At 37.1% G+C, this 18,535-nt stretch overlaps 1 protein-coding gene across 2 annotated transcripts in view; it reads right to left on the bottom strand.

The window, feature by feature from the left end:
• Positions 1–17,109: 17,109 nt before the first annotated feature.
• The window catches only part of ASZ1 (ankyrin repeat, SAM and basic leucine zipper domain containing 1), a gene marked incomplete at both ends in the record, with an annotated part of 95,876 nt that continues 94,450 nt past the window's right edge, over positions 17,110–18,535 (bottom strand). For both annotated transcript variants that reach the window (XM_081146829.1, XM_081146830.1), the window contains one exon: positions 17,110–17,262. In XM_081146829.1, the coding sequence (XP_081002955.1) occupies positions 17,110–17,262 (153 nt within the window). The remainder of the gene's footprint in view (positions 17,263–18,535) is intronic.

The following is an 18,535-nucleotide window of genomic DNA, read 5'->3' as shown; positions in this document are numbered from 1 at the left end:
TCAAGTGTGGTAGGCTCTGGAGATAGAGCTCAGAGGGCACCCCTCTGGATTCCTGTGCTGAGTCTTCCTCCATACTGCAGAAACAGACAATTACCTTCCAAGCAGCTTTTGCCTGAGGGGGAAGCAAATGTCCTACCCTGCTGGAAAACATCTAACCTTACCCTGTGGAGTTTCTATAGCCTGAGGCTCATTAAGAGAATCAGATTAATCTGCCTGTAGGCAGAGGCAGACTTCAGAGTGCTTTGAGTCTTTGCCTGAACTGCTTCTGACCTCGGAAAATCATGCTTTAGTGTGCATCTTGGTCCTGTCCAAGTGCACCCAGCCCCAACAGAGGGGACCTCAAGCCATGGGTTGTTGGTAGCTCCAAACAGGGTACTCAAGGGCAATTACAAAAAGTGTCTGATATTGGCCTGCACCAGAGACCATCCAAAAAGACTGAGAGTTCTAGCAAGCCTACCTTATACATAGAAACAAACCCAAACAGGCAGCCAAAATGAGGAGACAAAAAATAAGCCCCAAATGAAAGAACAAGGGAAGTTTCTAGAAAAAGAGCTAAATGAAATGGAGATAATCTATCAGATATAGCATTCAGAATACTGATTGTAAGGGTGCTCAACAGCATGAAAAAAGATATGGAAACTATGAAGGATGACATAGCAGAAATAAAGAATACACTGGAAGGAACAAACAGCAGATTAGAGGAATCTGAGGATTGGATCAGTGAATTAGAAGACAGAGTAGAAAAAAATCACTCAATCATAGATCCAAAGAGAAAAAACAATTAAAAAACATGAGAACAGTCTAAGGGAGCTGTGAGACAACATGAAATGTAACAATATTCACATCACAGGAGTGCCAGAGGAGGTTGAAAGTACACAAAGGTTAGAGAACCTGTTTGAAAAAATAATGGCAGAAAATCTCCTTAACCTAGTGAAGGAAAAAGTCACACAAGGTCAGGAGGCACAGAGAGTCCAAAACAAGAAGAATCCAAAGAAGCCCATGCCTAGACACATCATAATTAAAATCCCAAAAATTCAAGACAAAGAGAGAATTTTAAAGGCAGCAAGAGAAAAGCAATCTGTTACCAACAAAGGAGCTTCCATAAGGCTGTCATTCTACTGCTCATTAGAAACTCTACAGGCCACTCGAGAATGGCATTAAGTATTCAAGGTAATGCAAAACAACTATCTGAAACCAAGACTACTCTATCCAGCAAGGCTATCATTCAAAATAGACAGTGAAATAAAGAGGTTTCCAGACAACAAAGGCTAAAGGAATTTATCACCACCAAACCAGTATTGCATAAAATGTTAAAGGGACAGCTGTAATAATAAGAAGAAATAGAGAGAGAAACATAGGAATGAAGAATTAAAATGGCAATAAATAAAGACCTATCAATAATAACCTTAAAGACTTTAAAGGAGAGATCAACAGCTATGCAGTTGTTGTCGTGGAACTGAACAGCCCACTGAATTCACTGGATAGATTTTCCACACAAAAAGTCAACACAGAAACAGTGACTCTAAATGGCACAGTAGGTCAGATGGATTTAACTGATATTTATAGAACATTTTATCCCAAAGCTGCAGAGTATATGTTCCTCTCACATGCACATGGGTCATTCTCAAAGATAGACAACATGTTAGGACACAAAACAAGTCCCTACAGGTTCAAGAAGATTGAAATCATATCAAGCATCTCAGATCACAAGGATATGAAATCAGAAATCAACTACAGTAAAAACACTCAAGAACATTCAAACACATGGAGGCTAAATACCATGTTATTAACCAATGAATGGGTTACCAATAAGATCAAGAAATAAATAAAAAGCTTCCTGGAAATAAATGAAAATGAACATACAACAACCCAAAATCTATGGAACACAGTGAAAGTAGTCCTAAGAGAGAAGTTCATAGCACTGCAGGCCTATCTCAAAAACCAAGAAAAATTTTTAGCAAACTATCTCACCCGACAACCTAAAGAATTAAAAAGCTCCCCAGTGAAGCTGTCCAGATCAGGGTTTTTGTTTGCTGGGAGTTTTTTATTACTCCTTCAATTCCATCAGTTGTTATTAGCCTATTCAGGTTTTCTGATTCTTCCTGGTTCAGTTATACATGATCTCACTCATATGTGGAATCTAGTAAACAAAATAAAATGATAAACAAATAGATCCAGAGACATAGAAGCATGGAACAAACTGATGAATCTCAGTGGGAAGGTGGGGGTGGGGAGTGGGTAGGGAGAAATTAAGCAAAGAAATTATATACATATATACATAACCCATGGACACAGACAGTAGTGTGGTGAAGGTCTTGGGTGGGGGAGGGTTGGATGTGGGGTGGAGGGGATATCTGTAATACTTTCAGCAATAAAGATAAATTAGAAATAAAATAAAATAAGATAAAATAATAAAATAAAATAAAAGGCATCCAAATAAGGAACCAAGAAATAAAACTGTCACTTTTTGCAGATGACATGATTCTGTATATAGAAAACTCTGAATACTCCAAAATCCACTAGAAACAATAAAAAAAAAATACATTAAATTTGTAGGATACAAAATCAATATACAAAAATCTATTGACTTTCTGTATACTAACAACAAAACTTAAGAGAAAGAAATGAAAAAATAATTCCTTTTGCAATTGCAACCAAAAGAATAAAATACTTAGGAATAAATTTAACAAAGACCGAAAGATCTACAATTCTAAAAATTGTAAAGCATTATTAAAGAGATTGAAAAAAAAACACAACAAGATGAAATAATGTCCTGTGTTCATGGATTGGAAGAATCAACATAGTTAAAATATTACCCAAAGCAATGTACAATTTAATGCAATCCCCATCAAAATCCCAATATCATTTTTAAAAGAAATAGTACAAGAAATCTTCAGGTTTGTATGGAATCACAAAAAAAACCTCAAACAGCCAAAGCAATCCTGAGAAAAAAGAATAAAGCTAGTGGTATTATGCTCTCTGACTCCAAATTATACTACAAAGCTACTACAATCAAAACAGCATGGTACTGACACAGAATCAGAGACACAGATCAGTGGAACAGAATAGAAAACCCAGCTATAAAACCACAAGTATATGGGCAGATAATTTTCGATAAAGTAGCCAGAAACACACAATGGAGTAAAAACAGTCTCTTCAATAAATGGTGCTGGGAAAACTGTAAAGTAACATGCAAAAGAATGAAACTGGATTACAGTTTGTCCCCAGGTACAAAAATTAACTCAAAATGGATCAAAGATCTTAACGTAAAACCTGAAACAATAAGTTACATTGAGGAAAACATGGGTACCACACTTGTGGATCTTGTTCTAGAGAGCATTTTATTAACTTGCCCCAAAGTCAAGGTAAGTAAAGGTACAAATAAATGAATGGGACCATGTCAAACTAAAAAGCTTCTACACAGTAAAAGAAACTGGCAACAAAGCAAAGAGGAAGCCAACCAGATGGGAGATGATATTTTCAAACAGTAACTTCAACAAATGTTTAATTTCCAAAATTTATAAAGAACTCATAAAACTCAACACCAAACAAAAAACCTAATCAAATAGCGGGCAGAGAACCTGAGCAGACGCCTGTCCCAAGAAGACATACTGACAGCCAACAGATATATAAAAAGATGTTCAACCTCACTAACAATTAGGGATATGCAAATCAAAACTACAATGAGGTACAACCTCACAGCTGTTAAAGTGGCTAATATCAACAAGACAGGCAATAACAAGTGTTGGAGAGGTTGTGGTGAAAAGGGAACCCTCATTCACTGCTGATGGGAATGTAGACTAGTACAACCACTATGGTAAACAGTCTGGTGATTTCTCAAAAAATTAAGAACAGATCTACCATATGACCCAGAAATTCCTCTCATGGCTATATCCCCAAAAACATGTATTTGCAAAGATATATGCACCCCTATGTTCATTGAAGCATTATTTATGGTGGCCAAGACATGGAAACAACCAAAGTGTCCTGTGACAGAGGACTGGGTAAAGAAGATGTGGTATATGTATACAATGGAATACTACTCAGCCATAAGAAAGGATGAAACACTAGCATTTGAACAACATGGACAGACCTTGAAAATATTTTGCTAAGTGAAATAACTCAGTCAGAAAAAGCTAAGGACCATATGATTTCACTCATGTGTGGGATATAAAACTGAAACTTGTGGACACAAACAGCAGTGTGATGGTTGCCAGAGGGAAGGGGGTGGTGGGTGAAGGGGGTCTTAATATATGGTGATGGGAGAAGATATGACTTTGGGTGGTGGGTACACAGTACAATATACAGATCTTGTAACATAGAAACCCACACCTGAAATCTATATATTCATATTAGCCATTGTTACTCCAATAAATTTAATAATTAAAAAAAAAATTAAAGGCAAAACCAAAAAAAAATACAACTTTCACTTAAAGTGTCTGGAAAGACTCCTAATGGCTCAGAAACACACACACACACACACACACACACACACACAGAGTTATTCAAGAACATTTACTAATACTGAGCCATGATCCATTTCCTCCCTCACTGCCAGCCAGCCCTCCACCTCCAATCCAAACCTGGCTCAGCTTCGCAGAAGCTCCATTCTGGGCATAATATGGTCAATAATATGGTGTTCCCTCTCCCCTCAAGTCCCAAACAAGGGTTATCATAGCTCATCTGAAGGGCAAGCAGAGAGCACTTCATATCTCTCCCAAGCTTACATGGCTGAATTTTGGTGACTGTGTCTGAGAGGTAAAGGTCTCCTTCCACTGAGCCCATTAGGATGAGGGCTACCCAGGAATGGCAGGCCAGGATACTGGACCCTGACCTCCTTCATCCCAGTCCACTCAGTGAGAAGCAAACCCAGGGCACAGCAGTGAGAAACAAATGCAGAAGATCAGAGGCTACTGCCCTACCTAGAACCCAGAGTAGTGGTTCAGAGATTTTTCCCATAGTGAGAAGCAGCTCATGAAAAAGGAGAGCATGTAAGTTCTCCCCAAAGGAACTGACTGTTTTTGAAAAAGAATGTGAAGAAAATTAAACCTAAGGGCTCACTTGGAGACAAATCTTTTAATTAGGAGCAACAAGCTAAACTATAGGTCAATTAGTTTGCCAGAGAAAATCAGGAAAAGAGACAGCTAAGAAGGATCCTCCCCTGGTCAGAATAAACCTCAAAAAGTAGCCTCACACAGCCAGTGTAGTATAGTATTTGAGAGTCAACCCATGCATCAAGAGGCCGCTGGTTGGGTGGTTGGATTCCCAGTCAGGGCACATGCCAGGGTTATTGGCTCAATCCCCAGCAGGGGATGTGCTAGACAGCCAATCGATGTTTCTCTCTCATTGATGTTTCTCTCTCTTTCTCTCTCTCTCTCTAAAATCAATAAAACATTTTTTTAAAGGTCACCTTAAAAATAACCCCTACCAAAATTTAATTCTATCAGACTGCTGAGCAATTCATGCCAAAAACAATGTCAAAAACAATAAAGCAAGTAATCAGTAATTAGTGGAACTAGAGGGTGGGGTGTAATACCAAATGAGGCAAACAGCCTTCCAAAGAGATCAGGGAAAATATAGTTAAAAATAGTCCTATTAAAATCACTATCACCCAGCCCAGTGTGGCTCAGTGGTTAAGCATCGACCTAGGATCCAGTAGATCACAGTTTGATTCCTGGTCAGGGCACATGCCTGGGTTGCAGGCTCCTCGATCCCTGGTCCAGGGCTTTGCGGGAGGCAGCTAATCAATGGCTCTCTCATCAATGACTCTCTCCTCCTTTCCTTTTTGAAACCAATAAAGATATATTTAATAAATAAATGAATAAATAATAAAAAATAAAATCACTATCATCCCAGTATGACTGTGTGCTTACCCAAGAGTATACCCTCTGAGAAATGACATCAGGCTCTTTATATTTTAGGGGAAACAGACTTTACTATAATAGTCCAGCCACGTCATTCAACAAATAAATGTGCAAACAACAATAAACATGCCTTGGGGGGAGGAATAGAGAAGTCACTTTCCTATCCCTTTGACTAGAAGTCACTTTGCTATATTATCTAAAATATCTAGTTTTTAACAAAAAGTTATAAGATATGCAAAGAAACAGGAAAGTGTGATCCATACACAAGGAAAAGAGCAGGTAACAGAAACTAACTGTAAGAACACCAGATATCATATTTAATGAATTCTTCAAAGAAGCCATAATAAATATGTTCAAAGGCCAAAAGTAAACCATGCTTAAAGAAGGAGGTACGAAGAAAATGTCTCATCATAGAGAATATCTATAGATAGAAATTATGAAAAAAGAACTAAAAGGAAATTCTGTAGTTGAAAATTACAATAACTAAAATTTAAAAATCCATTACAGTGGCTCAGTAGGTTTGCATTGGCAGAAAAAAGAGTCAATGAATTTGAAGGTTTTTTTAAAAAAAGGAATAGAAAACACATGCAAAGAAATAATGGCTGAAAATTTCCCACATTTGATGAAAAATCTTAATGTACATATATCTAAGAAGCTATATGAAATTCAAGTAAGATAAGGACAGAGATCCACATCCAGACAGGGGATGGTAAGAATGCTGAGAGACAAAAGACAAAGAGGAGATCTTTAGAGCAGCAAAATAACTTGTCATGTACAAGGGAACCCCAATGAAGTCAGCAGCTGAATTCTCATAAAAACATGGAGACTAGAAAGCAGTAGGATGGCATATTTAAAGTACTGAGAGAATAAAAAACTGTTAACTTAGTATTTTATATTTAGCAAAATTTTCTTTAAAAACGAAGGCTAAATGAAAAAGAAATTTTCAGATAAAAATATACAAAATTGCTAGCAGATGCACCTTACAAGAAATACAAAATAAAGTTCTTTAGACAGAAAGGAAGTAAACCTAGATGGAAATCTAAATACACACATACACACACAGCAGTGGTAAATGTAATTAGGTAATTATGAAAGAATATGAATGTATCATCTCCTGCTTATATATATGATTGTATTGTAGGGCTTATGACTGATAGAAATGTATTATATTTTAGAATAACAGCAGGGGATTCCAAGATGACAGAAGTTTAGGTGGAAGCTACACTGACCTACTCCCAGGACCAAAGCTTTACCATCCAGGCAGCATTAGCCTGGGGGGAAGCAACAGCTCCAGACATTGGAATCCCTTTCACTCCCCATTATGGAGCTTATACCCTGCTGAGGACTACAGCTGGAGGCTTATTAAGTGACTGAGACTAACAGGCAGCCTGCAGGTAAAGGCAGATTTCTGGGTGCTTTCAGTCTTTGTCTGACCAGCTCCTGGGCTCAGGTCTAGTAAAAGCAAACCTTGGTGCACAGGTTGGTCATTTCTATACAAACCCAGGCCCAGCAGAGGAAGCCACAGCTGTGGATTGCTGATAGCTCCAAACACGTTGCTCAGGACCAGTCACAGACAGTGTCTGACACTGGCCACACCAGAGTCCCTATGAAGAGGCACAGCATCAATACATCTAGTGGCCAGCTTCAAACAACAATAAAGAAGGAGCTATGAAGCTTTACAAGTAGCATATCCACCGGGAGATACTGGCAGGCACCAAATCCTGCTGAGTCAAATTCCACTATGTGTGCTCAATACCAACAAGCAGCCTGCATGCTGTGTCGGGGGTTAAGTCTCACTGTCAGCCAGTCTGAGGATCGATCCCACTTATGACTGGGCCAATAGCAATCAAGAATCAATTACAAGAGGCCCACACAATGCCCACAGGGTACATTCTCAGAGAACCCAGTTCTAGTGATTAGGGAGATTGCACCACTGGGTCCCACAGGCCACCTACTACATAAGGCCACCCTACCAAGTCTGAGAGCCATAGCAAATCTACCTAATATGTAGAATCAAACAAAAACAGGCAGCCAAAATGTGGAGACAAAGAAACAGGCCCCAAATAAAGGAACAAGAGAATTCTCCAGAAAAAGAGTGAAATGAAATGGAAGTAAGCAATTTATCTGGTATTGAGTTCAGAGTAACAATTATAAGGATGCTCAACAGCATTAAAAATATATAGAAACCATTTAAAAGGACCAGTCAAAAATGAAGAATGCAGTATCTTCATTGCAATATCACTGAAAGGAATAAACAGCAGGCTCAAAGAAGCAGTGATTTCAAGACAAGATAGATAAAAACACCCAATCAGAAAAAGATGAAAGACTTTAAAAAATGAGGATAGTTTAAGGGACCTTTGGGGCAACATGAAGCATAACAACATCTCTGTGATAGAGGTATCAGAAGGAGAAGAGAGAGAGCAAGGGATTTAGAACTTTTTTCAAGGCATAATGTCTGAAAACTTCATAACCAGGTGAAGAAAAAAAGACAATCAAGTCCAGGAATCACAGAGAGTCCCAAAGAAGATGGACCCAAAGAGGCCCACACCAAGATACATCATAAAAAAAAAAAAAAAAAAAAAAGCAAAAAACAGTTAAAGACAAAGAGAGAATCTTACAAGCAACAAGAAAAAAAGCAGTTAGTTCCAAGGGAGTTCCCATAAGACTATCAGCTGATTTCTTAACAAAAACATTTCATGCCAGAAGGCATTGGCATGAAATATTCAAAATGATGAAAAACAAAGATCTACAACCAACGTTATTGTAACCAGCAAGGAGGCTATCATTTAAAATTGAAGGAGAAATAAAGAGCTTCCCAGAAAGAAAAAGCTAAAGGTGTTTCTGACCACCAAACCAATATTACAAAACCAGCTGAAGGGCTTGCTTTAAGAAATGGAAGAAGAAAAAGAAAAAAAACAAAACAAATGAACATAGTTTAAAAAATAAAATGGCGCCTAGCCGGGCGTGGCTCGGCAGGTGAGCGTCGACCTAGGATCCAGGCGATTGGGACTCAATTCCTAGTCAGGACACATGCCCAGTTGTGGGTTTGATCCGTGACTCTCTCATCATTGATGTTTCTCTCTCTTTCCCTCTTCTTTCCTCTCTCTGAAATCAATAAAGATATATTTTAAAAAATTAAAATAAAAAAATAAAATAAAATGGCAATAAATATGTACCTATCAATAATCACTTTAAATGTAAATGGTTTAAATGCTCCAATCAAAAGACATAAGATAGCTGAATGGATAAGAAAATAAGACCCATGTATATGCTGTCTTCAATAGACCCATCTCATAATGAAAGATACACACAGACTAAAAGTCCAAGGATGAAAAAAGATATTTCATGCAAATGCAAAGGAAAAAAAGCTGGGTAGCAATACTTATACCTGACAAAAAGACTTTAAAACCAATGCTATTGTAAGAAGGGTACTACGTAATGATAAAGGGATCAATCCAACAAAATGGTATAACCCCTGTAAATATTGATGCACCCAACATAGGAGCACCTAAATATGTAAAGCAAACTTAGACATACAGGGAGATATGAACAGTAATACATTTAAAGTAGGGGATTTGGACACTCCATTGACATCAATGGATAGATATTCCGGACAGAAAATCCAAAAGGAGACAGTGGCCATAAATGACATACTGGATCAAATGGATTTAATTGATATCTTCAGAGCATTCCACCCAAAAGCAGCAGAATACATATTCTTTGTAAATGCACTTGGAACGTTTTTCAGGAAAGATCACATGGTAGAACACAAAAGAGTCCCAATAAATTTAAGAATATTGAAATCATACCAAGCATCTTCTCTGACTATAATGCAATAAAACTTGAAATCAATCAAAAGAAAAAACTGAAAAATACACAAAGACATAGACATTAAATAACATGATATCAAACAATGAATGGGTTAACAATGAGATCAAGGAAGAAATCAAAAGATACCTTGAAATGAATAAAAATGAGGACACAACAACCCCAAATCTGTAGGACACAGGGAAAGCAGTCCTAAGATGGAAACTTATACCATTACAGGCATATGTCAAGAAGCAAAAAACAGTTCTTTAAACAATCAAATTTTACACTTAAAGAAACTTGAAAAACAACAACAGAGCCCAGAGTGAGTAGAAGGAAGGAAATAATAAAGATCAGACCAGAAATAAATGAAATAGAGTTGAAAAATTTATATAAAAGATTAATGAAACCAGGAGCTGGTTGTTTGAAAAGTTAAACAAGACTGACAAAATTTTAACCAGATTCATCAAGAAAAAAGAGAGATGACCCAAATAAATAAAATCAAAAAGAAGAGAAGTAACAACAGACACCAAAGAAACACAAAGGATTGTAAGAAAATATTATGAACAACTATAAACCAACAAATTGGACAATTTGAAAGAAATGGATAAATTCCTATAAACATACAACCTTACAAAATTAAATCCAGAAAAATCAGAAAATCTGAATAGACAGATTACAACTAGTGAAATTGAAGCAATAATAAAAAACACACAACTCTTAACAAACAAAAGCCCTGTATGGGATGGCTTTTCAGGTGAATTTAACCAAACATTCAAACAAGAACAAACACCTATCCTTCTAAAACTATTACAACAAATTTAAGAGGGAGACAGACTCCCAAGCTCATTTCAGGAGACCAGCATTGTCCAAATTCCAAAACCAGAAAAAGACACGACAAAGAAAGAAAATTGTAGACCAATATCTTTGATGAACATACATGCTAAAATCCTAAACAAAATATTAGCAAACCATACCCAGCAATACATTAAAAAGATCATACACCATGATCAAGTGGGATTTATTCCAGGGATTCAAAGTTGGTACCATATTCACAGAATAATAAATGAGATACACCACATAAACAAATTGAAGGATAAGAACCACATGATCATATCAGTAGATGCAGAAAAAGCATTTGATAAAATTTACCACCCATTTATGATAAAAACTCTCAGCAAAGTGGGAATAGAGGGAACATATCTCAATGTAATAAAGGCCATATATGACAAACCTACAGCCAACATCACACTCAATGAGCAAACACTATAAGCATCTCCCTTTTCATGGGAAACAAGACAGGTATGTCCACTTTCTCTGCTCTTATTCAACACAGTAATGGAAGGCCTAGCCACAGCAATCAGACAAGAAGAATAAATAAAAGGCATCCAAATTGGAAATGAGGAAGTAAAACTCATTATTTGGAGAACAAATAATATTGTATATATAGAACCATAGAGATTCTACCAAAAAATTACTCGAAATGATAAATTCAGTATATTAGGATACAAAATAAATATCCAGAAATAAGTTGCATAGAGAGTCCCAAACAAGGGGAACCCAAAGAGGCCCACACCAAAACCCATCATAATTAAAATGCCAAAGGTTAAAGACAAAGAGAGAATCTTAAAAGCAGCAAGAGAAAAGCAATTAGTTACCTACAAGGGAGCACCCATACGACTGTCAGATGATTTACTAACAGAAACTTTGCAGGCCAGAAGGGAGTGGCAAGAAATATTCAAAGTGATGAAAAACAATAATCTACAACCAAGACTGCTCTACCCAGCAAAGCTATCATTTAGAATTGAAGGTCAGATAAAGAGCTTCACAGATACGAAAAAGCTAAAGAAGTTCATCACCACTAGACCAGTACTACATGAAATGTGGAAGGGTCTTCTATAAGAAGCTGCTAATGAACAAAAGAATCTGATGAACTAAACAGATCCAGAAACATTGATGCATGCAACAGACGGTAATATTTCAGAGGGAAGAGGAAAGGAGGGTGGAGGGTGGGAAAAAATTAACCAAAGAAGTTATATGCATATATGCATAACCCATGGACACAGTCAATAATGGGGTGAAGGCCTGGGGAGGAGGTGGGAGGGAGTCTCAAGTTATACTACAAAGCCACTGTAATCAAAACAGCCTGATACTGGAACAAGAACAGGCTTATAGATCAATGGAACAGAACAGAGAACCCAGAATCTGACCCAAGCCATCTTTTTTACAACCATGTAGTATTCCACTGTATAAGTGCATCAACAGTTTTTTACCCACTCATCTACTGATGGGCACTTGGGCTGTTTCCAGATCTTAGTTATTGTAAATAATGCTGCTATGAACATAGGGGTGCATATCTTCTTTCTGATTGGTGTTTCAGGATTATTAGGATATATTCCCAGAAGTGGGATTGCTGAGTCAAAAGGCAGTTCAACATAGTACTGGAAGTTCTAGCCACAGGGATAAGACAAGAAGAAAAAATAAAAGGCATCCAAATTGGAAAGGAGGAAGTAAAACTGTCATTATTTGCAGAAGAGATGGAATTGTATACAGAAAATTCTAAAGACACCACAAAAAACTACTAGATCTAATACATGAATTTAGAAAAGTTGCAGGATACAAAATCAACATCCAGAAATTGATGGCATTTTTATACACCAATAATGAACTATGAAAAATAGAAACTAAGAAAACAACCGCATTTATTATTATAACAAACAATAAGTTACCTAGTAATAATTTTAACCACGGAGGTAAAAGACCTATAAGCAGAAAACTCTATGACATTGAAGAAAGAAACTGAGGAAAATATAAATTAGTGGAAGAGTATACCATCTTGATGGTTCGGAAGAGTTAATATCATTAAATGTCCATATTACCCAAAGGAAACTATAAATTCAATGCAATTTCTATTAAAATACCAATGGCATCTCTCACAGATCTAGCAAAAATATTCCAAAACTTTATATGGAACCAAAATATACCACTAACAGCCACACTGTGCAGGGGTTGCCCACTGAGTTGGGGTTGTTCTAGCAGGGTCTGGAGCCTTCCAGGACCCACCTTTAGATTGTGCCTTTTGTGTGTCTAGTTGAGTTGAGCTCTGGTGTGGTCTGAAGCTCTCTCTTCTGGCTATATATCCTAATTACTTTATGTTGTTTTTTAGCCTTGTGATTCCTGTTAGCAATTACTCTGTACTGGTTCTGTGTACTTTGAGGTGGGTTTCAGATGCAGATTGCTATTAGATATTGTGTGTAACTGGCCTTGGGCTACCTGTGTGTAGCTACCACCCTGTTCATTGTTTATTTCTGCATCTACTAGACCTGTATGCATGTGGGGAGGACCAATGTGTGTACATGGGTTGTCTTTATTCACTTAGAGTAGGGGGCAGATCTGTGGTCAGACCAGTCTCCCTGAGGTCCACCTCCACCTGTCAGCTATTCTACTTCCTCCATGAGGTTGCCTGGTCTTTCAGAGCCTTCCAAAGAGAGTCAGTAGCATGGACCAAGGTTAGCCTAGGTTGGGATAGTTAGCCTGCTTGGACATTACAGAGTTAGGCACTCAATGAGGGAAAATTAGTCTCTGCTTCAAAGCCAAACTCCTCAGTCTCTACCAGTGACTCCAAATCTAGTTTCCCCTAGGGGGACTTGCTATAGGATCAGGTTAGGTACAGTCTGAAGTCTTCTCTGCAGAAGCAGTTTCAGTAGCCCTGGGCTCAGGGGGATTATCTCAAGAGTTTCTAGTTGGGATGCTGCCAGCCCAGCTCACAGGAGGGGGCTAAACACTTCTTCCTGGTCCCAGACAGTAGCCACTGAGGGTCTCACACTTTGAATGTCCTGCTCTGAGCTGCTCTCTTGTCCCCCAAAGAAGCCTCTCCAGGGGATGCAGTCCAACAATCCCAGCTCCGTGTGGCACTGGCACCCTTGCACCACCAGACCAAGCAGGAATGGGTAGAAAAATCAGTCCCGTGTAGGACTCTGGCCTCTCTTCATGGTCGGTCTCAGCAAAGCAGGGGCAAAATTTCCCAGCTTTGATTGGGCTCCCAAAGCTGTAGTGCGGGCCAAAAATCCCAGACCTGTGCCACTGCCCGTGCTGCCAGTTCAGCAGTACGGAGCAACCCAGGAGGCTCCCTGGGCAAGGGAAAGGGTTCTATTTGCTTGAGGTGGGAGAGACCTTTCCCATTTCCCCAAGCCAAACAATTTAGTCACTGATGGGGCTCCCTGTGATGCCTTTCAAGAAAGTAGAGGGTCCCTCAAAGTTACTTTTGGGTACAGCCCATAACACTGGACCCAAACACAGCAGCATAGACTCTCCAACAGTTAGAGCCAGACGCAAGCTTCTCAGGTGGAACTGCTAACAATAGAAGCACTTACTCACTGGGAAGGTGCACCCAAGTCTCCCAGGTAGAGTCCACCTTGCTATGCAGGCTCTTCTTCCTGTCTTTGCTGCTCTGGTTTGGAATCCCTGCATGGAGTTGAAACCTCACACTCCCATGGGGAGAGAGTTTTGCATCCAATATCCCTTGGGTCTCTCAGCCACCACACCTGCTTGAGGGGGGCTCCCATCTGCGACACCTCTCCTCTTACCAGTCTCTACGCGACTTCTTTAGTGCTCCTTAGATATATTTCCCATCAGCTATATTTCATTTGGTTTTTCAAGTTGACTGCACAATATTTTAGCTTTAAATCCAGTCTCTGGCTGGGAGCAAGGGCACACAACTTTCAGCTACTCTGCAGCCATCTTGATTCCTCTCGATTTCTTTTGACATCGTATTGATATGTATTAAGAAACCTTGAGAAAGTAAATGGAAACTCAAACAGACTATTAGACTTGCCCCTTCAATTGTCCCCTTACCTTCAGTAGCATTTAAATACCTGCTAACCTACAATTTCTGGAATTCCCATACATGGTTAGTTCCTTTCTAAACAACAATTAAGAAGCTCCTAATTGTGAGAACCTATCAAATTTTGATGCCTCCCTCTCTTAATTTCATAGTGCTGTAAGAATTTTTTCTCTAGTTTTCTCCTCGTTGGGTGTTCACAGATTCAGTCCAGCCTCCTGGCTATATGTCCTAATTACTTTGGGTTGTCTTTTAGCCTTGTGATTCCCACTGAGCAATTATTCTCTTCACTAAACTCAGAAATTCTCCTGGTATTTCCTCCTAATGAGAATACTGTCAAGTCATAAAAAATTTCTTGCAAAATTTTCTATATAATAAAGAAAAGTGGCAAGTAAGTATGCTTCTCTTTCAAAGATACCTGCATCCCAACAGGGGCTTATAATGGATTGAGTTCCCAAGTTCATTCCAAAGCTATAAGAACACTTCTGACCCCAAGTAATTAAAATTAAATACCAATTAAAAAAAATGTTTTACTACCTTCAAGTGCATAGAATTAAAACTTGGTTTACAGTATTTTTGTCTGTGGTTTTAGAGAGATCTCCATGGAACTTGTTTTAAGACAAGAATAAAAATAATTCATATTGAACTATCTTGTAAAAGAATGAATATTCCAGGAGTGATAACCCCCTCTTAAGTAAAGCATTGTAACCAAGTCAAATAATCAAAATAGAAAGAGACTTATATGCTAGATAAAATAACCAATACCAAACCATTTGGATAATCTTATTTATTCTATTGATACTTTGCCAATGAAGATACAATTTAATCACAGTAAATGTTGCCCTACTTATTCTCAGTCTATAATCTGAAAATTATACTGTGTGTCAAGGGAATAAAAGTATACACAGAATACACAGATGCAATGGACTTTACAGTATTTCTTTCCCCCTAACTAATTATAGTTGAAGTTCATTATTTTAAGGAATTCAATGATAAATCCTTTCAGAAAGCAAATACTTTGTTGATTTGCATTTTAACGTTTGTCCTAGTACTTGAGAGATGCATATGTTTACTTTGGCTAGAGAAAAAAAATAGTGACCCACCAGACAATAGAAGAAAAATGATCACCTTTAAGAAGAACTGAGGTGAAAGAATATTGTAAGCAGACAATCAGTAGTATGTCACTTTCCTACAGTTTTTAAAAATCAGTCATCCTATCCTTTCCTAGTTTTTTTTTTAAGGAACCTAAAATTAACATTTATTAAACACCTTCTATTTATTTAAGTACTGTGCTAGTAGTGAAATGTGTTAAAAGAAGTAACTATTCTATTCATATTCCAGTTTAGTTTTAAATCTTGACCCTATTTAAATGAGGGATATCAGAAAAAAATATGTCTTGCTATGACACTTAGGTTAAAATTTCAGACACTGGTTCTTTATAACGATATATGATTGAGTATATTCTTAGAAAAAGATTGATGATTCAAGTCTTATTGCTTTGGTATAACTAAAGCAGAAATTGCTACTAATTATTGTTCCTTATACTGTTTGTTCTTCCTTTCCACAATTTTTTCCCTTTGCTCGATGTCTACCTTTCGAAAGTTGTAGATCAAGTGCATCTTTTCTAAATCAAACAAGATTTAACTACTATATTCCCTGTTAATTTTGGCCTGCCCTTTGATTAACATCACTACTAATATCTGAATATGCCCTGGCCAGTGTTGCTCAGTTGGTTGAGCATAGTATGATGCACCAAGAGGCCACCAGTTCAGTTCCTCATCAGGGCACATGCCTGGGTTGCGGGCTTGATCCCCAGTATGGGACATGCCAGAGTCAGCAATCTATGTTTCTCTTTCCCTCTCTCTCTAAAAATCAATAAAAACATTTAAAAAAAATCTGAATGTTTTTGAAAAAAGGAAAACTGTATTACTTATTTAAATTGATACGAGAAATTATATGCCAAATGCGTTAACATCCTCAAGAATGTTACACGCAGTACATGTCACATGTTCCCATTAAGTACATTACATAAATTTTTTTTTTTACTTTACATTTAAAATATTTTCCCTAAATTTTTAATCTATAATTCAAAACTATTACATTTTCTTTTATCCTTTAAGTTCTCTGGAATACTTTCAAAATTAATAATTTCCTAATAATGTTACATAACTACAAAATTAAATATGAAATTCGTTATTACATAATAAGGTGAAAAATAAGGACTAAAAGAAAGCTACTGATTAATGTACACTACAGATTTTTTAAGATTCACTGTGACAAATAAACACACTTTTTAAATGTCAAAGAATATAAGACAAAACTTTTATTTTGAATGTGATTTAGAGTCACAGGATCAAACTTAAGAATCACTTATAACTTACTGCTTGATCAAAATTAACATAAAATGTAACAAATTATATTTTAACTCAAACTGACAAACCACTTCCTAAAGAAAAACTTCCTGTTCTATGCTATCATAATTTTTCCTGTGGAGTACTGGCAAAGAATATAGTTATATTGGGCCACAAATGGTTATAAATAACATTTTAAGGTAATTTAAATAAAATATACATACATTACTCAAAATAAATATTTGGATTATTTTCTTTGGAAAGTTAGCTTGCAAATGAAAAGAAGCAATCCAAATCCGCATACTGTAATAGCTGTCCTCTTCAAAATTCTACTATTCCATGTAGATTCTTCTTCTATTAATGGAATATGAGTTGGATCATTTTCTCTTTCATTTTGCAACTAATATTTGGCATGGGAAAAAAAGAGTTAATGTACATACAGTACTTTGAAAATAGAAATATATTTGATTTAAAAAATATTAAAATTATATCCATGTTAGTACATAATTTAGATGTAGCCAGTACAAGATTCTTATGTAAGATTTAAAGTGACCACATGTCTTTCAACAGTCTTTCTTTCACCAGGATTCCATTACAGTAAATCATTAGTTTCACATTAAAAATAAACGCTCTTATAGTTATTATATTTTAACATCATGTTTTTATGTCACAAGATAAAGTTCCTTTAATGTTAAAGTTCCTATTTCTACCTAAGAAATGACAATTATAACTTTTTTCCTTCTGTATTAAATATCAATTGACTTCTTACAAAAAAGTTAACCATTCTTATACCTACAATATGTAAAATTTAACAAAAGCTGTAAGATTTTATGCTAATGCTAGAAGTTTAATTCTTTACTTAAATACAATTAAGGAATAAACGTCAATAAAACCTAAGTGGTTCTCCCAGTACTTTTCTGCAAGAAACTACACTACATGACCCAGTCAGTTTCTCAGGTACTATACACAGAACTTTCTAGCTAAAGGTCCCTCAAATCGTGTGTGTGTGCGCGCGCACGCGTGTGCGTGTGTGTGTGTGTGTGTGAGAGGAGGTGGGAGAGGGGAAAAGGGAGGGGGAGTGAGAGGGGGACTAAAAAGGGGAGAAGAGAAAGGGAGGGAGAGGGGGAGAAAGACGGACAGTTGTTGGGCAAGGAGTAGGAGAGAGAGAATGACCAGAAACCGAAAGACCTTTGAAAGATAAAAACAATCAGGCACGTTTATAGTGAGTGACATTTACTAGAAGCATCCTGTGCTGGAGTGGTGACAAATACTTTCATCATTAGCAAGAGTAACTACTTCTAAAATCTACAATGTAAATATTTAATTTAAAGAGCCTGCAAAAGTAATTTTAAATTTATAGTAGAAATGGACTTTAGTGTCAATCTCATTAATACTGTATTCTTGGTCTAACTTCCAAATGGCTTCATTCAGCAACAGATTCCTTTTTGACACTGATGCTCCATTTACTGAATCCTGAGGCAGTCATTCCTTTTATTAACCAATTATTTAGAATGACCCTTTCTGACAAGAGCCTGTCAGTGTGTTGGTTTGAGAGAGAGTGATGTGGTGCTAAAGTCCAGCCTTGACCTCTCCTACCCTCTCTCTTTATCTCCATACACTTATGATAACTCATACGGTTCTTTAAAAAAATTCCCTTCACTTATTATTGGTAA

The sequence above is a fragment of the Miniopterus schreibersii genome, assembly GCF_964146895.1.
Source record: "Miniopterus schreibersii genome assembly, chromosome: 9".
NCBI lineage: Eukaryota > Metazoa > Chordata > Mammalia > Chiroptera > Miniopteridae > Miniopterus > Miniopterus schreibersii.
The sequence above is the reverse complement of the archived record's forward strand: the minus strand, read 5'-3'. Positions and strand labels throughout refer to the sequence as shown.